General features: G+C 34.0%; 5 protein-coding genes across 8 annotated transcripts in view; 3 read left to right on the forward strand and 2 right to left on the reverse strand.

The window, feature by feature from the left end:
* Positions 1-12,612, forward strand: part of baz (bazooka) — a 33,408-nt gene extending 20,796 nt beyond the window's left edge. For 2 of the 4 annotated variants that reach the window (XM_066404749.1, XM_066404747.1), the window contains 22 exons: positions 1,643-1,849; positions 3,595-4,096; positions 4,147-4,467; positions 4,526-4,746; positions 5,021-5,212; positions 5,326-5,523; positions 5,717-5,849; positions 6,375-6,652; positions 7,181-7,352; positions 7,472-7,658; positions 7,986-8,183; positions 8,243-8,358; positions 8,631-8,699; positions 8,807-8,892; positions 8,953-9,088; positions 9,143-9,314; positions 9,383-9,600; positions 9,662-9,804; positions 9,861-10,144; positions 10,430-10,513; positions 11,483-11,849; positions 11,915-12,612. In XM_066404749.1, the coding sequence (XP_066260846.1) occupies positions 1,643-1,849; positions 3,595-4,096; positions 4,147-4,467; positions 4,526-4,746; positions 5,021-5,212; positions 5,326-5,523; positions 5,717-5,849; positions 6,375-6,652; positions 7,181-7,352; positions 7,472-7,658; positions 7,986-8,183; positions 8,243-8,358; positions 8,631-8,699; positions 8,807-8,892; positions 8,953-9,088; positions 9,143-9,314; positions 9,383-9,600; positions 9,662-9,804; positions 9,861-10,144; positions 10,430-10,513; positions 11,483-11,849; positions 11,915-11,920 (4,290 nt within the window). In that variant the 3' untranslated portion in view covers positions 11,921-12,612. The remainder of the gene's footprint in view (positions 1-1,642; positions 1,850-3,594; positions 4,097-4,146; positions 4,468-4,525; positions 4,747-5,020; positions 5,213-5,325; positions 5,524-5,716; positions 5,850-6,374; positions 6,653-7,180; positions 7,353-7,471; positions 7,659-7,985; positions 8,184-8,242; positions 8,359-8,630; positions 8,700-8,806; positions 8,893-8,952; positions 9,089-9,142; positions 9,315-9,382; positions 9,601-9,661; positions 9,805-9,860; positions 10,145-10,429; positions 10,514-11,482; positions 11,850-11,914) is intronic. The other 2 variants (XM_066404748.1, XM_066404750.1) reach the window with 2 other exon arrangements.
* Positions 12,613-13,357: 745 nt separating this feature from the next.
* On the reverse strand, positions 13,358-15,916 carry LOC136418601 (uncharacterized). The gene is made up of 7 exons (XM_066404705.1): positions 15,831-15,916; positions 15,579-15,691; positions 15,351-15,528; positions 15,218-15,289; positions 14,970-15,031; positions 14,555-14,918; positions 13,358-14,500 (listed from the first exon to the last, which is right to left on the reverse strand). The coding sequence occupies exons 1-7, from the start codon at positions 15,914-15,916 to the stop codon at positions 14,446-14,448; spliced, it is 930 nt and encodes a 309-aa protein (XP_066260802.1). The 3' UTR covers positions 13,358-14,445.
* A 2,156-nt stretch (positions 15,917-18,072) lies between these two features.
* LOC136418602 (uncharacterized) lies at positions 18,073-18,698 on the forward strand. The gene is made up of 2 exons (XM_066404706.1): positions 18,073-18,085; positions 18,367-18,698. The coding sequence occupies exons 1-2, from the start codon at positions 18,073-18,075 to the stop codon at positions 18,696-18,698; spliced, it is 345 nt and encodes a 114-aa protein (XP_066260803.1).
* Positions 18,699-20,915: 2,217 nt separating this feature from the next.
* On the forward strand, positions 20,916-22,507 carry Sil1 (Sil1 nucleotide exchange factor). Its single transcript, XM_066404743.1, has 2 exons — positions 20,916-21,241; positions 21,298-22,507. The coding sequence occupies exons 1-2, from the start codon at positions 21,097-21,099 to the stop codon at positions 22,449-22,451; spliced, it is 1,299 nt and encodes a 432-aa protein (XP_066260840.1). The 5' UTR covers positions 20,916-21,096; the 3' UTR covers positions 22,452-22,507.
* A 20-nt stretch (positions 22,508-22,527) lies between these two features.
* Positions 22,528-23,783, reverse strand: LOC136418635 (lymphokine-activated killer T-cell-originated protein kinase). The gene is made up of 3 exons (XM_066404744.1): positions 23,523-23,783; positions 22,880-23,437; positions 22,528-22,829 (listed from the first exon to the last, which is right to left on the reverse strand). Exons 1-3 carry the CDS (start codon positions 23,635-23,637, stop codon positions 22,528-22,530), a joined length of 975 nt encoding a protein of 324 aa, XP_066260841.1. The 5' UTR covers positions 23,638-23,783.
* Between the last annotated feature and the right edge of the window lie 333 nt (positions 23,784-24,116).

Consider the following 24,116-nt stretch of genomic DNA (forward strand, 5'->3'; position numbering starts at 1 on the left):
GCTCCTTCATACATATATGACTGCCCTGAGACTTGTATGACACCACTGTAGATATCAGTCACAAGAACCGCTCGTCTTTGAAGTCCAATAATTAAAATTACATCATTCTTAAGTCGTACGCATCCGTATATGGGTTAAGTTCCTCTGCTCATTGACACCTTTATTCGCATACAAAACGATAATGGTAGTATTGCTCCATTCATACAGGATTTCCGTCGGTTCAAATATAATCTACCAAAACAAACAGCTATTAGCTTTTAACAATGACTGATAAGTTTGGCTATTAAGATAAGCTTAATGATCAAGTCCAGATCAATCGAAGTTGTATGATTAATTTCTTCTTACCTGCTGTTTCTTTAATTAGTTATGGCGAAATGAGTTATAGTGCGTGTATGTACTCGCGTATGTTTTGTTTAGAAATTGTTTTGAAATTGGCCATTCCTTGAATAAATTTCAAAATAAAAGATTTAGAGATTTAGGTTCTAGTCATCAATATACTCTCCCAAGAAATGATTAGCAGGAGACTGCAATTTCTTTTGCTCATGCTCCATCATTAAAGCAAGATTATCATGTAAAGGTACGTATGTGCATGGGGAGTGGTTCCATAATCATACATTGGACTTCTCGTGCCTGGTTGGCACTCCTAAACCCATTCGACCAGCTTGAGATTCTTCGGTTAACAATCCTGTGATACTACATTGTACTTTCTCATAATTTATTCACATTGTTTCTGCACATTGAATTTGATTTATCTGGTTTTTGCTTCAATATCGAACAGTAGAAAGTGCGATCGGTGGCTTATTTATTGTGGCAGAGGTCACTTTCCGATGTATGTATGTTTGTGAGACAATAATTGTTATTTTTAATAACATATCTGTGAGATGTCGGATTTTTACCCCTTATCAGTGACGGTGAGTGAAAGAGAGTGCAAAGTGAAAGTGAAATTGAAGCACAATGATAGAAACAGCAGCCAGATAAAATAAAATGAATGGAATTGCTTGCTTTGCCTCAGGATGTTGGTTCGTTCACAACTTTGCTTTCTTTGCAAATATCGTTAGAACTGTTACATCATGATACGTGAATAAATTACGTTTTCTGCTTTCGGGCATTGACTGATGGTGTTCAAGAACCGTGTATGCTCAAAAATTCCAATACGCCAATTTAATTTATCTAAAAATTTCCAAAAATCCTGAGTACCTCATTACTCGAAATCACTACTCATAGCACATTTCGAATTAGATTCTTGTAATGTCATCTTACCTATTAGTTCCGTTCAAGATCTGTTTTGCACCGAGAATGTAGTAGCATTGAACTTACTCGTTATTCTCCCCTTTTGCGATTGAATCAAATGATAAAGCATCGATCATGGCTCTCTTCACGCTTAGTAATGTTAAAAAATTGTCTAAGACGCCGCCTGGCTGATCACGGAGGTGCTCAAAAAACAGTTTTGCCATTACCATATTTTATAACTTTTCACTGCGTTTCTGAGTGATAATTTTCCTCTACGTCTTGATGGCGCAAATGGGCGCAGTCAGCCGAATCGATTTTGATTAAATCTTGGAAGTTATTGTTTTTAATTTAATTTCATGCAACTTTAACCACTTGGTAGTTTTTCATAATTAAGAAGTTTGATTTGTTGCAGAGTCCAGAGGCCTGGGTTTCAGTCCACAATCTCCAGTCTCAAGGAGGTGGAATCCTAGATCCAGATGACAGGCTCAGTGATGTAGCAGACGATAGAGAGCAAATTTTGGCGAGTTTTGAAGACGGAGATGGATCGCATGTCCATCATGGTGGAGGAGATGGAGCCAGTGGGAGCTCGGTCGGGACTGGAAGTCCTGATATTTTCCATGTAAGTTTTAATGTAAAAAAAAATAAATCCTGATATTTAAAAAAGGAAAAACTGAAAACTAGTTTCTTGTTCAAGCAACATGGAAAAAAAACATTGATTAATGCTTCGCTTTAGGCACTAACACTTATTCGCAGCTTTTATCATATTTCGACGGTTGTGGAAAAAAAACTCTTCATTCGTATATTGTAGTGAACCTGAAAATACTTCACGTGGTTTGAAAAAACACCCTAGCTCCATTCATGTTCGAAAAAATATCGTAGAGACACATATGTGCGTGAAAAAGTAGTAAACAACTCCGATATATTAAATGACACACCCTGTATATTATATTATTTTTAGATTCGCCATTTCCCTTTGATCATTTCTGCTTAATAATTCATATATTTGTTGCTAACGGTTTTTGAAATATTAACTAATGTATTTATTTTTTGTATTCAAAATAAGGTCCTGAGGAAACCTCTATTACAATACGATTTGAATTTACAAAAAGCAGAAACTTTGGAGAGTTATTTAGAAAGATTTTATCCCATATAGAAAAAGTGACTGTAGCTTGTGCAGTGCATAATTAATGATTTTATAGATAGACTCACTTGTGTGTGTTTTTTTTAATAGAACACACTGTGTGCAAATACGTTAAAAAACAATTAAATTGACTTCGAAACAATGTATCATGTTCCTATACTTAAATCATCATATTTCACTAATAAATGTTTTTTGTATATCGTTTCTAAATGTTGAATTTCTTTGATATTTTTGCCGAAGATGACTTTGGAACGCTATGCGCAGCTGGAAGCACACAATTGTAAATGTGTGATGCTTTTTGTCAAGAATGCTTTGGAAACAAATTAATAACACTGCGCCTATCAGTATTAATGGCGTTCCCGAGTTTTCTCTCGTTCCATTCGAAAAAAATATCAAATTTCGAGTGAAAATGAAAAAAAATTGGAAAAGTTTGTGCAGAGATTAAGGTTAATTAAATAGAAACGTAATGTGTGTTCAGGATTGTGTTCGGTTGAAAATATGTAGGTGAAAATCGCACTTTCTAAATTCGATTTCATTTAACAGTACCGGGAATATCCCGTCGTTCACGTTCGAGTCTCCGAAATTGCACGATCACTGAGTAGTGTATCTACGGAGCTCAAATTGAATCAATGTAAAATTTTCGTATACGGCAAGTTTAGCTAAATTACTCCATTTTTGACCCTTTAGTACTTAGTACTCATTTGTACCTTTGTTTCTGAGATACTTTGTATACAATCGATTGACACATCCACAAATAAATCCCCCTCCAAGCGATTTATCTCACATATAAGTATATTATGATGAATTGTCTGGAAAGTACACTCCTTAGGATGTTTTGAGTGTAATAAAATATTAATTTAGTACAAAAGATTTAACTGTTTTGGAAAGTTATTTACACTACAATGACGCTGCGGATAAGGATTTTTATTATTGATGTTACAATGCCAATATTTTTCAATGATAAAATGTCATTGGAAAGAAAAATCCTAAGGAAAGAAAATAGGGCTTATTTTCTATTCTATCTATTCTATTAGAAAATAAAGGTTTCCTACTTAAAAATCATCTTGTATAAATGACGAAAATGTGTAATATTTTCTTAGACAAAAGATGACTGGTTATGTGAATGATTAGACTTGCGTTAAAGCGTTCGTGCGTTAAACTTATTACTCTGGTATAATATGGCGTTTGGCGATGATTACTAATTAAGCTTCTTTTCATTCCAGGATGGAGATCACAAGTACGGCCCGACGTATCCTCGAACTGATATCGAAGTAACGGGAGAACAAATCGCGTCCGGAGTTCCTAGTTTACAAGTTCGAAGAGGTAGCGAACCTACACTGAATCAACTTCCTGTTGGACCTCCCGCTCCTTCGGAGCATAATAAGCGATGGAGTGCTGCACCGCTTATTTTAGAAGCTCCAACTACTTCCACTCACCCCACTTCCGATTGGCGGGATGACAACAGAGAGGATGAAGATCCGGGATTTAAGAGGATTGCAAGGGATGGCAGCAATCGGCTGTCCATGCAGTTTTTGGGTGATGCAAATGGATATCGATGGGCTGAAGCAGCGGAGCGACTTGCGAACACGAAGTCTCATACGAGTACATCTTTGCCTCGGGAAACTAGGCGAAAGGAGCCTTTAGGGCAGGCGAACAGCAGCCCTACCTCATGGCCATCGGAGAGAACCGAATTTATTGTGATAAGGAATCAACCTGGACCTCTTGGTAATGTTATTTACGTACATTCCTTTATGATATTCATTAAAGTTTTTTAGGTATTCATGTGGTACCTGACTATGATGGTTCTGGTAAAGATAGAGGGTTACTGGTGCAAGGAATAGAACCCGGAGGTAGAATAGATAGGGACGGAAGACTGGCTATTTATGATAGAATTATAGAAATCAATGGACAGAATTTAATTAATATCCCGTTTCAAAGGGTGCAAGAGATATTTAAGCTATCGCTTATATCTCCAGAGTTAAGACTGAAAGTAGTTAAGACCTCCGGTTTGGAGGGTTTGCGGAGACCTCCTGCACCTATTTATCCCAATTATCAAGATAAAGAGAATAATGGAATGGTGGAAGGAGAGCAGAAACGTGAGCAAAATTATACATACAGTTTTTCGGTTTTTACATAATATCTGAAATGTTATAGAGAGTACAAACACTAAAATAGCGACGGTATCCCCAACAAAGAAAGTTCCTGCCATATCAAAGAATCTGAAAGGGCTGTTGACGGCTAACACTAGGAAAATCGGGAGGAAAATTGAAATCGAACTGGTCAAAGGACCCAGAGGGCTTGGATTTAGCATCACCACTAGAGATAACCCTGCAGGAGGGAACTGTCCTATTTACATTAAAAATATAATTCCGGAGGTAAGAGCACTTTAGTATTTATATTTGCATTATCTACACATAAGAACATAAAATGTACGAGAATAAATAGAAAATCTTGCAATAAAAAATCCATAGTTAAAATCATCTGCTAAATCCAACAATGTCAAAAATATAGAGAAGTTCAAAAATTAGTTAGGACAGAGTACATGAATTTTCTAAATTCAAATTTTGTCGGTTTGTCCTTGATTTGAATAATCCTTAATATGTTTAGACAAGATTCATCTCTGATACATTTTATTATTTTTCGATATAGGGTGCCGCGGTGGAGGACGGCAGACTGAAAATTGGAGACAGGCTTTTGCAAGTCAACGAGGACGAAATGACAGGCAAAAGTCAGTCGGAAGCAGTGGCCATATTGCGAAAAGTTCCTGCAGGGAGCAAAGTCAAAATCGTGGTGTCCAGACAAGAAGATGTTTTAGTTAATAATGGACTCCCCAGAGTTATTGTGAGTTCCAGCTCTATTAATATACATTATTAATTTTGTCGAATTTTAATTTGTATCATGCATGTTGTGAGTCAACAGCTTGAATGTGCCAATTTTGCACTTAAAAAATACAGGGTATTGAAGAATCCGATGAGAGGGAGGCAGCTCTCGTTCCAAGCACATTTCACACCAACGGTAATCATCAAGACATTCCGCCTAATATTCCTCCACTGCCGCAGAGTCATCTACTGCAAAACAGGTCGCCCGAAAAGCCACTGGGATCTGTAGCGAAAATCATCTCCCAATTCCAAGAGGCTGCAATCCTGAATAATGTAATTTATTTCAATATCTGTCTCTGTCTTTAGTCCTTTATTCTATATTTCCATGTAGTTCGTACGCATGCTTTTAGCTTTCCTGACTAATATAGTGACCTTTAAACTAAAGCGTTTATCATCTGGCGTTTTAATGTTATTCACGCAAAGCTATGCAATTTTAACGAATAAACTAAAATTTGATAATTTTCAGCCGCCTGAAAAGAGCGACAGTACGATGGTCTTTCCATGGAAGCATCGCGAAATCCTCACTTTCAACATCCCAGTTCATGATTCAGAAAAGGCCGGACTTGGTATCAGTGTTAAGGGCAAAACTAGCGAATCCGGTTAGTTTCCATTTTATTGTATGTTACTAAAGGCAAACTAAATAGTAGCAAAAAATAAGTGTTCTTCTTTTATCTTTTATTTTTTATTATTCATGATTACATGGATATACATCCACATAAAGATCATTTGAATGAATATAAATACTTATATTTCATTATTCAATATTTATAAAAAAAATGATTGCATAATTTTTACTCTGAAAAAAAAGTATGTATTTTGCTTTGTTTCTTGCTGTTCTTGAAAGTTAAAACTTGTTTTTCTCTAGCAGTGAGTTTTTAATGTCCAATTAGGAAGCGACAACTGTCGATTAATAACTAAGTAACAGACAAATTGACTTTCAATATGAAGTTAAAGCTTAACCATCAGTTACAGCAAAAACAGCTCTATGAAACTTCCCCGCAAATAAAGACACTTTGACTGACAATTACCCTTAACTACAAGTTTGTTCAAATACAGTTTTAGCTTGATATTAAAAAACCCGCCCTTATTATTATGTCATTAATTCAGAAATATAATAAATGCAGGTGACTTGGGGATCTTCATTAAAAGCGTTATCAACGGCGGCGCAGCCTCGAGAGACAAAAGACTGAGAACCAATGATCAACTGCTCAACGTAAACGGAATATCACTGTTGCAGCAGTCGAATAGCGATGCCATGGAGACACTGAGGAAAGCAATGTTGCATACTGAGGGTCCTGTGCCTGGAAATATCACATTGACTATAGCAAGAAGAGCATCGTCTCCTGGGACCTCAAGAAATAGATCAAATGAGAGTCTGTTAAATGCATCGCAAACTTCGCAAGTGAGAAATTTGTTATTTTTTATTATAATGTTGATCTTTTGTTACGAGGCACTTACAACTTTAAGTGCCATTTTGTCAAGAACAGTTGGTTTTAGAGACATTAGCATGATATACCTTTTTTAAGGAAAAAAGGTGGGAAAAATTTTCTGAAACTTAAAGTGACATACATCATGGTACAAAAAAGTTTTGACGATTTAAATATATTGAAATAGCCACTTGTGGCGCCCTCTAGAAGATACACCAATATCGTCGATAAATTTAAATTTCCCTTCCCGAATACAAAATTTCGTGATATTAGTTCAAAGTAGTAGAGGCGTATTAAAGAAAATGTGATTTATTTGTTCACCTTTGACATCCTGTATCTCGGTATTATCAATTTTTAAATTTAGGCAAGTTTAATTAAATCGATTTATTTTGAGCTATACTCTACCTCGTAGAGCGTTGTACAGACCTTTCAGGAAGGCCCTGTATATGCTATGTTATTCACAATAGCAATTATTTGGTGATTAACTCCAATTAATTCTTTAGGAACTGTGCAACTCACAAGAATTATCCAGTGAACGGTCGGGCGAGAATTCTAACTCCAATACATCCAATGGATCAACTAATACTATTATCTATAATCCGCATCATAATGGGGTTATTCCGAGCCAGTTAAGTCCAATGCAGACTTGGAATCCTGTTTTAGAGAGATTGACTGGTAAGCATTCTCATAACTTGTATTAAAAAAAACTAAACAGCATTAATGCAACAAGCAAAATATTAAATTACACTTAGAGTAAAACACACCTTTTTTCAACAGTTTGTTCACAATTGCAGGAAAACAACAACTGCGTAATGAAAGTTACTATAAAGCGACGCATGATACTTGGAGCAGCAGCATGTTGGCGAATCACAGTTCATTTGTCCACCCTATCAACACAACCGTCAACATCAATAGTTCTGAGCCAATATTAATCGAGGACGAGTATGGATCTAGAGTCATTCCTATGCATAATCAACAGCAGTGAGTTGTAATTTATTAAGTATATTGAAGTTGAATTTCGATCAAGCAGGAGAACCAGAAACTATTGTATAATCTCTATTAACTGATTAATTACAAAGCTGTAGGTCTTCAAATCGTTTTTCTGCATCGGTTTTTCTTTTACAAATGACCAGAAAGTAACAAAAATCTCCACGTTAAGTTGCAATCACCTTTGAGATTAAATAGAAAAGGAATATTGTGGCATATATTAGGGAAACATAATTATTTGCTAAATCTTAAGTTTTATCCTTAAAGTTATTCTTTAATTGCGCCAATGTTTACTGTTAACATATTGAGTTTTTGATGCAGAGTGGCCGTCCACATGCAAAATCGACTGATTAACAACACATCCGATAATAGAAAGGACCACGAACCTGATGGTAAAGCGAGTTTAGCGGTAAGTGCAGCGGATAAGAGCACAGAATCGGCTTCGCAGACTACGTTACAAAGTACTGATGCAACCTACGCCAGTCAATTGAGTTTAGAAAATCCGCAAGGTTTTTCAAGGTATCAAATTATTTTTTAATAATTTGCAAAAAATGTTGATGAAATATGTTATTTTATAGAGACGCTTTCGGCCGACAAAGTATGTCTGAGAAACGACATGCAACGTTAGATGCTAAAAGTACAGACACCTATCAGAGAACGAAGAAAATGCGAGAGGAGAGGATTAAGAAGCAAAGTAAGGCTATAATATTTCAAAACTATACTTTCAAATATTTAACTAAGTACCAGATTTTTTAAATATTGCAAAAAAATTTGTATGTGCAAACATCATATTTTTACACTCTATTCAAGCAAAGCAGCTGATCCTGAATAAATGATTTTTTTCCCTATACTTTGTCTTCAAATTTCTAGATTTTTGTTTGTTTTTGCTAACATTTTGTGTTCAATTGTTAATAACCGTAGTGCTAGAATTGTGCCTAATGTTTATGTCTCATTTCCATTTAACAGCTAATATAGTGCGAGTTGGCTCGGTGGAATCAGTCATAAGCGTGAATCGGTCATCCGAACATCCTGAGTGTAAGCATTTTTTGTTGTTAAACTGTTGACCTTTGATTATTGCCTCAATGCTATAATTCATTCTCTGGGCAATTGCTAGGCTTAGTTGTAAAACGAACATTTTATAGATGCTGACAAGTTAACCGAACTAGGACCATCCCTTGGCATGAAAAAATCCTCAAGCTTAGAGTCGTTGCAAACTATGGTCCAGGAGGTAAAGATCTCTCAAATAGAGCCTTATCATAGTCCTAAGCGAATATTTTTTTCTACCCAGATTCAAATGCAAGAAGAAGGTGATCCTGCATATAGCTACAGAGGTCCATCTGGAGGTTTAAAAGTAATTCGTGGTAAAGGCTGCGAAGAGAGTTTTAGAGCTGCAGTGGTAGATCCGAATCACAGAAGTGAAATGGGTTTGTATTTTTTGCTTACTGTTCTACTATTCTCTTATGTAATATATGGTTCAGGTGCGAAGAAGCATTGGCTGTTAGATGGTCCTGTAGAAGAAAGGGAAATAGATGGTTTCTCCAATGTCAGGGGAGGGCCCAGGCAATCATCGTTAAACGCCGCATTAGATGGGAAAAATAAAGCCATAAAAAAGAAACCAGGGATATTTAAAGGCATTGGTTCCATGTTTCGGTAAGTTAATAAACCAATTGCTACAGACTTCCTTATTATTTAAAATGACGTTCATGGGATGAAAACAGGTTTGGGAAACATCGTAAGATAGATATGGTAGAACCGGTTCAGCAGTATCAACAGAAAACGGAATTCGACAATAATGCTAATATGTCTCAGTATTCACAACAATCACAGCACTCGCAAAGTTCACAGAATCAACAACAGAATGAGGACAATCAGAGTCACCATTCCCATAGTTCTCACAATACTGAAAATAGTCAATCTCAAAGACAAATTCAACATGGTAAGTTGATTAAAAGCTTCTAGTCGCCTTTTGCTGGATTTTGACTCACATTTATCAATAGGTGACAGACTTCAAGAACAAAATCAAATTACATCCAGTCATAACCAAAGCAACAACTATCAGCAACAACGAGATCAACAAATCCAAAGAGAACCCATTTATCAAAGGCACGGCTATGTTCATCGGCACCCTGAACAGGTCCAGGTATAAATAAACCATGCAAACCATTATTAATACTTACTATAATTATTCTTTAATAGGTCATTCCGGAAAATACTATCGCTCCACCGGTAAAATATAGACAAAACTCCGATCATAGACGGAACGATCGGGATTTCGCAAGACAACGGCAACATAGACATACTTATTTCTTGTCAGACGACAGAGACAGTCCTTATGACCGACAACCACAAAACCAAAACAGGGAACCTCAGTATGGCGAATTCGGACGACCAGGTAGTAGATCGGGGATAACTGAACAAACCGCGGGAGTGCCTGCTTTCACCCACCACGTCAATTACAATGAACTTCAAATGCATATTAGGTAATGATTAATATTAATGTTAATGTTTATAATGTTCGAATGAATGTTGTATGAAATACTGTGCCTAACATGACTGCATGACAGGGGAGCCACACCTGAAATTTTCCCCCTTACCTTCCGATCTTTAGGTATTTAAATTTATCTCTAAATCATATGTTACTTATTTCACGGGCAAACAGCTTCTGTTTGTTATTTACTCAACTGTTTTATGTTTGCATAAAAAGTATGTTTGCGATTATGTTCTAACCCTAAACCGTTACCATATATGTGTATTGTTTCTCGTAGCCGCAAAGAGTCGTTGTCTGACAGTCAGATAGTGCAGATGCGTCTGCAGGTACAACAGCAAAGGTTAAAGGTGGAGGAAGAGAGGTACGCACCACAGTGATTTTCTATTGGAGTTGTGTACATAGATCATAACGCACTTTTGACTGATTATTTAGATTTGATCCTCGCTGGTGATGGTTTTGTATTGCTTCTTAATAACTATCTTAATATTGTTTGGCGTGTGTTGCTTTTTCACTGATGGTAGAATGGTATAGGTTGAGCTAGAAACATAAAATTTGAGTATAATATATAAAAATTTACCAAATAATCCATATAGGTTCGCAAAATGTATTCCATCCCTTCATACCGACTCGAGGATTCTAGTGGTGTTTCCTCAGTGAATGTGTGCATTTGTAGAACTCGACGTTTTCGTGGTTCGCTTCAATCTCGATTCGCATTGCTGTTTTTTCTACTAGTATTTCCGAATATATAGCAATGACAAAATATCATCTTTAAAATATTTAAATATGTTCGTTTGTCCTAGATGTGTAATAGAAACGCATGAGAATTTCTTTAACCTAATATTCTGTGTAATCCCGATTTAACAAATTAGTGTCCATCTATTTGGCTTGCTTTCTTGTACAAGTTTACTTCCTAGGACACTATATGTACCAGTAGGAAGTGATAGATACAGAGTGACTAGAATTTAAGGCTTACTATTGGCCTCTCAGAGGCCGTAATAAACACACCAAAATTGTGCAGTTTGTTCCTGAATAGAATGTTACTTTCAAATATTGATGTTAGCGTTTTGTTCAGAATTTTCCCCGAATTATTACTTCTTCCGAGGTATTACCAAATATGAGCCTTGAATTTTGCTTATCCTGTATAGTATAGTTTGTAAAAAAAGACGCATTAGTAGATGATTGTCTGTTTTATTAAGACTACTGAATAAAGAACCCTAGTAAAACATATAATTCCCTTATTTGCATTTACTTATTTGAAAACTATCAGGTTCTTTTTTCTTTTACCACCTTTGTAAAGACACTACCTAAAATTGTATGTAAATGTTTTCAGTCGGAAGCAGCACCAGTACCACTCTCAACGCCAGCCAAAGCCGGAAAATCAACTTCGCCCCGCATCGAACTATTATGAGTATGAGACCGTTCAATCTGTTCTAAATAGCCGACAAATCCGTCAAATAACTCCACAAATACATTCCAACTCAAATTCCAATCAACCGCCTATTTCTCATAATATTAACGTTTATGCCCATCCCGACATCAATTCAAATTCCCGACCAAACTTAGCAAATCAACAACAAAGTAGACAACAAGTTAACTCTAGAAGTAATAATGTGATGGGTAGGCAGGGGTCTCAACCTCACAGGGGCCTCTTTGTGACGCAGGTCACTATAGGGGACCATCAGAAGAACGGGACGAAAGTATGATTAGTCCAATTTTGATTTACACAGAACTGATTTTAATTAAGGACGATTTTTATTTACAGTATTGATTAACCAAGAATGGATTTATTCACGTGCATGCTGACAACTTTATCTAGAGTCCATTTCAATGTTTCCGTATCAACGTCAACAGTATCCAAGTTAAGACATTTTTCTAATGACAATCTAGGGAGAGTCTAACGTACTTGAAGCAATAATAGCCTTGTCTTAGTAATAAATACCAGTGTCTTTGAAAACTGAATTAAGACATGCACTATTTTAAAAATGTCTTGATTTTCTATGGAATTGATTTGGTGACGTTGTGAGGATGTAAACAAAAGCTTTTGATCCAATTTTTGTTGAGCGTAAATAGGTTTTTAATTTAAATTATAAATGTGATTGTATTGACTAATTAAAGCTAAGAAGTATTATTTTGATAAGCAATTGTGGTATATCAAGTACCTAATTCCATTCATTCCATTTTTCTTACAAATTGTATAATTTTTTAAGCAAAATGATGTGCTCATCGATTTAATTATATTTTTAGGCTTTTGCCATAACTTTTTTAATATTTTTGATGTATATACGTGCCTATGTAAATAAAATAGGTACGATATTTTACTTTCTGTATTACATTTTCATTATGTGTAAATAACTAAAAGAAGTGTATAATTTTATAGTGTATATAATTGAGTCTTTACGATTCATCGTAAGCTGACAAAATATTCTTATACAATAAGAAAGTGCGTTTTATTTTAAGGGATCCTCAGTGTAATTAAATTGGTAGTTATTAATTAAGTGCCGCTTACATTTTTTAAGACTAAATCAAATACTGGGCGTATGATTTTTAAAACATTGTGATGCATCCATAATTTTTTAATTGAACGCAGTGCTGTCGATTTAATTAAACTGCATATTTGATGTGGTGTGATTGGCAATTTTTTTGTTGGAATTTTTAAACTTCCTCCCAATTTAAACAGCCGATCGTATTTAAATCTTCTTCAACAATATTTGGTCGAATTGTTTTTTATTTTACTACTAGTAAAACCCCTTCAGCACACAACACTTTCTTTAAAGAATTTTGCTCTGTTTTCAAAGATATATTTAAAAACAAAGATTTTGCCTTATTTTTAGAAGTATATTTAAAAAGCAAAGATTTTCCCCTGTTTTTAAGTTACATTTAAAAATTAACATTTTCAAAAATTTTACCCTGTTTTTTGAGGTAGAAGGCATAATGTACAAACTTATGTAGATGTTTTTAAAAGAAAATTGATAGATTTTTCTGGCGGAGTAAAACACCCCGTCTGTAAAAGTGATGTGAAACTTTATTTATTAATGAATTAGAATTATATGCAATTTTCCCTCGTTTTTAAAGTACCTATAGGCATAAAAAAAGTAAAAATTTTAAGGCATTTTTTTATTCAAACACGAATTCATGTTTTTTCAAAGTTTATTACAAAATGTTTATTAAACTATAAAATTAGAACATAAACAAAATATATTTTCCACCTATTCTAAAAAATGTATCAAAAAAACTTATAACTATAAAAAATAAAGTAATTTTGCGTTATTATCACAAAACCATACAGTGAGTCTCATTTAAAATCGTGCAGTCCATCGGTATAAGAACTCTAATGGATTAAAGCAATAAAATGCGAAATACCTTTAACTTTTTTATTATTAGATTGCAGATAAATCTCTAATTAAACAACTTTTTGAATATTTTATCAATTTATTGTCAAAAAATAGTCACACTAAAAATCGTGCACTTTAAAACATTTATTAAAAATTAGTCATTTTTATCATTTAATGTTTGCATTAATATTTCGTTGGACAACCCTTATTATTTTCAACAGCTTTTAGCCTATTAGGCATCGACCTAATTAATTTCTCTGTAAAACTTGCATCAATTTTAGTTTAGAGCAATTATATAATAATCACTCTTTAACAATATAGGCGCTGTGCTTCGGGTCGTTATCTCGATAAAAGTGAAATGTTTCTGGTATATTGTTAAAGAGTGGTTGTTATATGATTGCCCCCACGTCATAAAAACACCTCCATAATCTCCCGGCTTGAATGTCATAGAAAATGTATGAAATGAACTGAATCGGCGAATTCGCAAACATCAACATTTCTAATAGAAATGACTCAAGGACGGCTCTAGAAGAAGAGTGGACTAAAATTGATGGAAGCTTTACAGAGAAATTAATTAGGTTGATGCCTAATAAGTTAAAAGGTGGTGAAAACAATAAGGGTTACCTAACGAAATATTAACGCAAATATTAAATGATAAAAATGACTAGTTTTTAATAAATGTTCTGATTTTCAGTGGGACTATTTTTTAACAACAAAAATTGATAAAATATTAAATGTTTAAATTTCTATAATTTTGCTTCATAAAATATTCAAAAAGTTGTTTAATTAAAGATTTATCTGCAATCTAGTAATAAAAAAGTTAAAGGTATTTTGGAATTTATTGTTTTAATCCATTAGAGTTCTTATACCAATGGACTGCACAATTTTAAATGAGACTCACTGTACATCTTGATGTGGAGGACCACCAAACTCGCTGTCAACCAGAGAATGTAGCTGCTCATTAGGATAAGGTTGATCGTCCTGAATCGCTACCCTCCTCGGCACTTAAATTATTGCTACAGAATGAACAAAACATAAGAATACATACATATGTATATGTATTTTCTCACCTCAGTTGTAAAAATGTAACTAACTGAGCAACGAAGTCGCTTTTTGTTTCCTCATTTATAAATTCTAGACTTACACTCTTTGCCCCTTCATCAATATGCAGAACTATGGTTGCATTCATAGTATCATCAAAAGTTGTGATATCTATGTCTTCAAGAAAATCTAACCTTTCGCCATTAGAGTTGCGGAAGGAAATGATATTAGCCCTTTGATGCATTTCGACCGTCACGTCTTGTAATATTGGTTGAGCGCCCTTTTGGTATTTAACCGTATATCTTGACATTTTGGTCTTTAATAATTTGGCCTTCTTTCGTTCACGTTGAAAGTGGCGAAAATCCTTAATAAGTTTTTTCATATCCATTTTACCTAAAATAAAACTATTTATTGGTTTTTATGATTGGTTTAACACAGACTAACCTATTTTAACTGTCGCTGGCGGTTTGTCGTCTCGTTTCAACGTCCTTAACCTCAACAAAACACTTCAGGAAACGACAACACTAGAGACGCCGCAGTTGTATGTACAGTTGCGGAAAAAAGTAATTATAGTAAACGTCAAACAAAAAGTCTCGCACGTCATCTATGACGAAATGACATGGCCACATTGGTTATGTTTATCTCAGAGGCAATATATAGGGTGTCTGTAAAAGGTGTTTACAACGCTCTACCACAGATTCTTCAGATCAAACCAAGACGATTTCGCCATGTTTACTCTAGTCCAAAAGTTGATAATAACAGTGCTAGAGAGCGTCAAAGTTGAAAATTAAAAATAATTTTTTTATCATATTTTCCATACTGTACAACATAAAAACGTGAAAGTTAGCGTAGGGGAAACGTCGAATTCCTATCTGCTGACAAATTGCACTTATCTGGTAGAGGGCGCCATTTACGACCCACAGCATGTATTTAATTGATTGAAACTTTTTTGCCTCCTGGTATAAATGATTTTCAAATGCATTAGTGTATTTGGTCATCTTTTCTAAGTAAAAAAGGTATACCTTGTTGATATTGTTAGGAGGAGCCATTTACGAGATAAATATTTGAGTAATTTAGGTGTAAGTATTAGATTAAACAACTTATTTACTACAAAAAAGGTACTCTTGATAAGACTTTTAATCATTCGCAGTAGTTTTAAAAGAAAACTTAATTATATAAACATGAATACAAAGAAATAAAAATATCATAAAAACTGTTCAAAGTGTCCATCATTTGCACGTATACAAAGATTTATAAATCGAAGAAAATTAATTGTGGAGGGAGGGAGGCCCGAACAGGGGTAACCTCTGCTGTTGATCGTAAATATACCACGGATGGATGATTTCCCACGCGGGGAGGGAGACACACGCAGGGGTAACCCTACTGCTCATCGTGAATATTGCGTAAATATACCAAAAATCGATGTGTGGATGGAGAGTGGATTATCGGGGAGGGGGAAATCCTCCCCGATCTAGCCTCTTGTGCGCCCTACTCCCCCGCTAATTGTGCACAAAATGGCCAATAAATCGTCATCAATTATTGCTTAAACCAGCAGCCCAAACAATTCATCCTTACGTACAGTATTGAACATGAAAATATCATTCTCAGGCGTTCATTTGAAAAGTTTATTCGAAACCGTTCGGCTGGGTTGCAGAAATCGACGGGCAAAACAGTTCTGAAACGAATTTATAGAGTTTAATCAGTTTTCGTACCCATTGGCCGTTGAGCAGTCAGAGGCTCCCAAATTAAATTAGTTAATTTATGAACTAGCGTAATGATCATTAGGATTTATAGGGACGAAACTAAATTTCAAATCCGAGCTACATTGGGTGCAAGGGTTGCATGTAAAATCTGATGCAACCGCGTGTAAACAAGAAGTTATTTCGCGCGGAAATCAAGTGAGAACTGTAGAAGTTTTGCATTCCCTCTATTTTATTGTGCAGTCGGGGATCTATTATTCCGAGGGCTAATTGCATTACCCTGAAATAATCGATTTCTTCATTACCTTCCGGTATTTAAGGGATGTCGGCATCTGTGGAACAATAAACCTATACGTCAATCTATTTTATGCCAAATGAAAACAAGTGAAAACTCAATATAAAATATAACCCAATTATTATAAAAACAAATTGACGTAATCACACAAATAACGCGCAGTGTTGTCAAACCTGACATAGTTTTGGAACATTTCGGATTAAACTGAATTTTAATAGTAATAAATACGTATGCGAATATTATGTAATAAGTAATGTGAAGTTACCTGGACATGACTTTAATACTTTTTGCTTAAAATAGGTGAAACACGTTAAAAAAAAGCAATAACATATTTTTAATTTAATTTCTATCTAACAATCTGACAGAAAATCAATTTCACTGCTGTCGCTACCTTCATTAACATTGATAATTAGGGGTAAGAGTTCGTCTCGATCCAGAATATGCTCCCGTTCGTACCTCTGATTAATAATAATTTTATCAGTAAGTACGGCTGTTTTCTTTTAGATTTCAGGAGTTATTATTGGAAGTGCTTCATTGAGACAATAGATTTCCATATTACCATGACCAACATGTCAATTATAGTCATTTTTCACAATACCCCATATTTTCCGCTAGATTGTCGTCAATGACGTATTTTTGGGAGGTTCATTCCTACAAAATAAATGTTTAAGAAACCAATAATTCTGTTTTTAAATTTTATATCTACCTAACAACAACTTCTAAAAGTTCACTTTTAGACACATTTGTTGAATACCCGAATTTGTGAACACAGCCAGTTTTAAAACTTGGATTTATTCCATGTTTCATTTTTTGGTATTTTTTTTAACATACTGTGTTATGGAGCATTGTTACTGATAATAACTGATTCGGTTAAATTTTTCAATAAACGATCTTCAAAGCGTTTGAGAAAATCGTCCTTATTCATTTCAGCATGATAATCGACGAGTTGCGTTTTTGGACGAAAATATGGTTTCTGCACCTTTGAGAAACTCATTTTCAATTCCAGCATGAAGAATGATATGTCTGAATGAAAAAAATGATTTTAGTTGTTAAATATAATTTAATTTATTGTGAGTGAAATATGTTTTTTACCATCTACTTTATTGACACTTTTTGCATTGTAGTTTTGCCAGGAATGAATAATTGTTCCATTCTGACACAATCCATGTTTCGTCTAAAAACCGAATTGCCGTAAGCTTTTTTTCTCACGCATGTAAGATTGTAAAAATTCGACTCGCTTTACCATTGCTACGTTTGGAAGTTCCATAAGTTCTCTTGTGTTGTCTTTTAACTATTGGAAACCGATTTTATTTAGTAAAATACGAAGTGATGAACGAGAACCACTGAATAGTTCTTTTCGTTTAACTTCATCCAAAAAATTATTTACCGTAACTTGTTTTCTTTGACACTTATATTCTACTATTAAATTATATGTAAAATATACGATTAGTCACATAAGTCTACGTACACCTAGTAAACTCGTATTATTTCATAGTTAGATATCTATCATAATCCAAAAAATATTTTTAAATATATTGAAGCCCTCTCATAAATGATCATTATCGGTAATTAAAAATTTGGGTTTCGATTAATAGGTTGGAAGAAAAAATGAGTATCAAAATTTCCGCTCTCACAAAATTGAACGTACAGCAAAAATACCACAAATACTACAACTTTTTTTGCGCTTTATGGATTTTTATCGCTCATATATGTACAAATAATATTTTAATCTGGTGTAAAATTTTCAATAAAACACATTAAATCGAATTTTGAATATCTAACATCAAGGTGCGAAGAGAAATTGCAAAAGAAATTAGAGAACTAATAATTTAATTACGAAACGAAGGAAAATCTTATGGTGACATAGCAAAAACTGTTAAATTAGCTGGATCTACAGTGCACACCATTATAAAAAACTTTAATTTAACAAATTTAACTAATAATAAACCCCGATCTGGACGCCATAAAAAAATAAGTCCTCGCGATATTCGGACTATTGTTAGAAAAGTTGCATTAAACCCGAAAATTAGTGCTTTGAAATTATCTGATCGAGTTCGTAAGGAAATTATAAGAAGAGTTCTGAGATCAAAGGGATTTCATGGTCGAGTTTCTAGGAAAAAGCTCCTGATCTTTCAACAAAATAGAAGAAACCGCTTAGAATTTGTGAATGAGTATTAATTTGTTTTTTTATAAGTATAATACAATTTATCTGTTGTATGTTCAATTTTGTGACATCGGAAATTTTGATATATTTTTTTTCTTCCAATCTATTAATCGAAACCCGAATTTTTAATTACAATGATCATTTATGATATTTATGAATAATAATCATTTATGAGAGGGTTTCAATATATACTGCTGGACAAAAAAATCCGGACAAGCTTATAACAACTGTTTTAGGAAACAATAATATAAAACTTTTTTTGTTTTTTGACATAATCATATTAGAAAAAATTTAGGAAAAATGAAATACATGAAAGATTTAAAAAGAAAACATTTTAATTGAAAATTAACAAAAAAACCAAATTAATAGTGCAACTTCAAGAAAAACTAAACATTATTTTCTGCTACCCCTGTTTAATGTATCGTTATTAATAACCGGAAGTTCCACCATGTGTTCTAATAACCGCTTCCATCGCTGTCGCATATCTTGGATAAGTGTTACTATAACATTTTGCGGAATTTCCGTCAATTTCTTTGGAAGAGCAACTCTTACCTAATTTATCATTTTCAGACGAAGGTTTCGATTTCGAACGCATCTCTGCAACTCAATCCAGACACGTTCGATGAGATTAAAATCAGGATTATTTAATGGCCATGCAAGACGAGGAATTCTGATCTGATGCTGTGTATTATTTTAAAAACACTTTACCATCCAATTTCATGTTTTTCTTTTTGAAAATCTTAAAATAATAAGCTTGTCCGAATTTTTTTGTCCGGCAATGTATTTAAAAAATATTTTTTGGATCATGATTCTAACTATGAAATAATACAAGTTTGCTAGGTGTACTTAAACTTATGTGACTGACTGTATATGCCCAAAATTCAAAAAGAAGTGGTGTCTTGAGTGGTGCAATTAAGGAGATTGGCGGAGACAACAGATAATAAGTTTCTTACACTTGTGATTTTTATACATATAAGCCATAAATAGTATGAGGAATTTCGCCAGTGTCTAAAGTTGGGCCATGGATGACTTTCTTTATCTTTCTGCGTTATTTCTTGGGTAATCTAAATGGTTCACCGGATTTCATAGTTTTGGAAGTTGCTACGATAGTAAAATGTCCCAAAATAAATACTGCAGCTATACGCTGTAAGAACATTGTTTACCCAGTTTTTTTAATTTTTTGATTTTATTAAAATAGAATAAACTTACCTTTCGCGGTTAAAGACAATAAAAGACCGTTTGTATCTCGCTCCTGTTTAAACTATTGAATTAAAGACGCAACGAGTTATATCGACTATTTAAGTGTTTCGGCATTATTTCGCACATTTGTTCTTAAAAAAACAAATTTTAATGTAAAACAATAATAAATCAAACAAAAGTAAACTCAAAAAGAACCAAAAAACAAGAAATGTACAAAAAGTAAATTTTGACAATTGAATTTTCAAAATTCCCGAAAATACGTGTCAACGCCGCATCAGGTTGGCCCGAAAACGGGGTAACTAGGCGCGAAAATCGTATTGCGACAAACAAAGATAAAGCTATATTTGTTGGTTGGCAACAATTCATTCTCATTTGTGACGTCACTCTGCTTTTATAATAAACGGATTGTACTGTATTCATGTTCTTTGTTAGAATCCGACATTGTAACGATTTTTTATGTCTCTTATGTGCCCACTGTACCCTTTCCTCGACAACCACATAAAAATTACATAATTTCTAGCGTTATCTAGTGACGTGGCTGAATCTTGGACATTCCATTTTCCCGAAGTACTTTTATACCTAATCTATAAATTCATATGAGTTGTAAGTGATTCGCTCAAGAGTTATGTATTATTTCAATTCAACTAGGTGCATTAGTACATAGTTCAAGTCAACAAAATAATAAAAAGGACTCGCTAGCACCACTATTTACCAAAAATCTACATTAATATAGGATTTGGGACAGTCTTAAAAATAAACCTTTTTCGTGCGGCGTGACGCACTTGAATTCATGTGAATGAAAAATATATTCGCTGTGTAATGCGACTTTTCGCATAAAAGTTCGGCTGAAAATTTGGTCTTTTAAAATATGTATCTTTAACCGTACAGTACTTTTTTTATATTAGAAATATGATGTCTTATCTATTCCTTTAAATAAGGAATACATTCTGAAAAATCTGATAAACTTTGTTTTATTTAATTATATTCTGATGAATCTTGATCATTTGGTGGACGATTGATAATCGAAGAAAGTCGCACGTACCAATTCAATTACCCTTAACCTTACAAATAAAATAAATGTTCAGAAATTTTTAGTTGGATGCCGAAAGAGTTTTAAGACGAGATTTTAAGCCCTAAACAGCTTTTTCGGAAAATTTAAGAACATTTGCTAAGCAATAGATTTCGTATTAGATTACCAAAGCAAACCTTATTATGAGTTTTCAAACGCGAGCCACAATAGCCATAATATTATTAGCTTCCTTTGAAGTTTCTCTTATCAGTAACCAACGTGAGAAAAAACAAATAAAAAATGATGAAGAGTTTGTTGCAACAAATGAATGGAAAGAAATTAAACCTGGTAAGTACCTGCATAGGACCAAGTGGTCACTTGATATTTATATTTGCAAATTTTAGGCCAAAAAGTTCCCTCAGGCCTCCATTATAGAATTAATCTTTCCACTGGCAAAAAGGAGGCGAAGACCATCTCTGAGACCGACAAATTGCAGCATGAACAGGATTCAAAAGGATTTACATTAGTAGAAGAGAGTGATGATTTAGGCGATCGAATTAACACTGATGACTTAGAACAATTACTGAAAAATGTAGACAAGAAAAATCCAGAAAAAGACATGCCAAAACAATTTCGCTCTTTAGATGAAATTAAACAGGAATTGGGTGAAATTGACCTTTCCCCAAAGAGTGACATTGAATTATTGCAAGAACTATTCCATAAATATAAAGAGCAAGAAAAAAAGAAAACTAGAGATGAAAATTTGGTGTTGGATATTTTGCATAACATGAAATATTTGAGTCATCAAATAGATAATGGAAATGAGTTTTATAAAATGGGTGGTTTTACCAAAATTATTTATAAGGAATTGAACTCAACAAACACTCAAATTAAGCAAGAATCCTTGAAATTGTTCTCTGCTTTAGCTCAAAACAACCCAAAGGTGAAAGTACACATTTTGGAGACTGGTGGCATAATTACTCTTTTGAGGATTTTAAATTTGGAGAAAGCTGAGGGTGTGAAAAAAAGTGCTTTGACAGCTCTTAGCTGTACCCTTAGGACATTCCCCTATGCACAAAACAAATTTATAGAAATAGGAGGATTAAAAATGTTTACTGAACTATTTCTGAGTGAAGATTCTGTAAAACTTAAATTGAAAATTGTAACTCTTCTAAATGATCTCATTGTAGAGAGGCAGGAAGACAGTGCTAATTTTGAGCATCATGAATTTGTGGATATAGAGAGTACTTTGTATGATTTGAATTGGTGTAGTTTTTTAAATGAATTATTGCATGACCTGGTGGTTGTTGATATAAATGACTTTGATTCAATAGAGAAGTGTTTACTGGCAATGGCATCACTCTCTAGTAAATGCCAGCATTCTTATAATAGAGAACTAATTTCCAAATTACACCAGGAGTACCTACTTTTAAGAGAAGTAAATACTGAAGAAAATCACACACAAAATTATTTCCATTATTTAGAAAACTTAACATTGAATCTTCTTGAAACTATGAGAAATACCATCAAAAAGGAAGAACCAAGGAAAGAGCTATAAATAAGACTGAACCATTTATTGAAAAACTTATTAAAAATATATTTATTTTTCTTGTTCGTTGCTGTATTACTAAAATTTACCCTTGTGAGTTCTGTATATCATGAAATAACACTGCTAAATCCAATGCAGGAGGTCTGTTTTTTTTGTCTTCATCAGTACAACAGTAATAGATTTCCAATATAAGTTTATATTCCTCACCCAACTGAACATTTTCAGGTATTGCTGGTCTTTGACGAGTACTCATTGTCTCTAAAAGATCATCCAACGTTTCTCTATTTAGTTCTGCACATTTGCTTAAATTATCTGCCAATTCCTCACTAACTGGTGGACACAAAGCTATCATTTCCCACAAAATCAATCCAAAACTATAAATATCAGCTAAAACAAATTTTAATTGTTTTTATTGCTAATGAAGACCTACTGCATACCTTTGGTTGTAATATCCTGGGTATAGCCTAGTATTTCTGGAGCACACCATGACCGAGTTCCTTCATATTCAGCCCTAGGTGCCTTTTCTTTGTCTACAGTCCCATCTTTGGTGACCGGAAGATACACTCCAAAATCACAAAGTTTACACATTTCAAAATCTCCTTTCACCAGCACATTGTATGATTTTAAATCACCATGAATAATTAAGGCTGTATTATGTAGATATGACAGTGCTTGAGTAACATCTCCAGCTACTTTTATTATAGTTTTTGCAGCAAATGGGCCATTTTCATTGTCACTTCTGTCTTCAATTAAGTCTCCAAGACAGCTGTTGCACTCTTCCATTGCCAGCAAACTGTTGCCATTTTTTTGCTCAAGGAAAGCCCGAAAGCCAATTATATTAGGGTGTACCAGTGTTCTCAATACTTCAGCCTCATTTTTTAAGCGAGTTTTTATTAGGTTATTCTCCAATTTGCGGGTGATAAGTTTTTTTATTGCCCATGGTGATCGAAACTTGTTGAAAGCTGGAGAACGTTGAAGTTCGTAGACTGCTATTCCTATAAAGGCATTAGGAAGTATGAACTGTCCACATAGATACTACATGTTTTTAAAATATAAGCTATATGCTCTATGAATCCCTACCTGTTCCATAACCGATTTTTTTCATGTAAGGTGAAGGTGGTATTTTAATCTTATTCATTAATTTCTTGTCGGGTTTCTTGGGAGTACAGAACTGTTCTACATTTATTTGCGACATGCTCTGCAACCTAATGTGAATTTTAAGTTGTAACTAGACCAGTCCTAGGCCAACCCTAACTAAATATGCTTAAAACACTATAATAACCGATGGAAAAAAGAGGATTTTAATGCATGCAGCTTTTAACTGTTATTAAACAATAGACATAAATAAACCAAAATACAGAAAATTTTATTCAAATCAAATATGACGTAACGTCAAATTGTCCTCTAACGGTTTTCTCAGACATGACAAATTTAAGTCTCTGAATGCACTCTACTTGCACCCACCTGGAAGTACTTGTAAGGTTTTTTAGTACCAGAAGCGACGTTCACTTAATAAATTTCAATGCCTTGTATAATTATAAATAAAAATTATAATCCGCACCTACAACCTCCAGCAGCTCGTCTTTAATCCTCCTGCAAAAATCCTAAAGAGTGATCCCTCTTTGTCGACCTCTAACGGTCAATGGATTAACTTATTAAGGTCAACGTCACTCT

The sequence above is a fragment of the Euwallacea similis genome, chromosome 36, assembly GCF_039881205.1.
Source record: "Euwallacea similis isolate ESF13 chromosome 36, ESF131.1, whole genome shotgun sequence".
NCBI lineage: Eukaryota > Metazoa > Arthropoda > Insecta > Coleoptera > Curculionidae > Euwallacea > Euwallacea similis.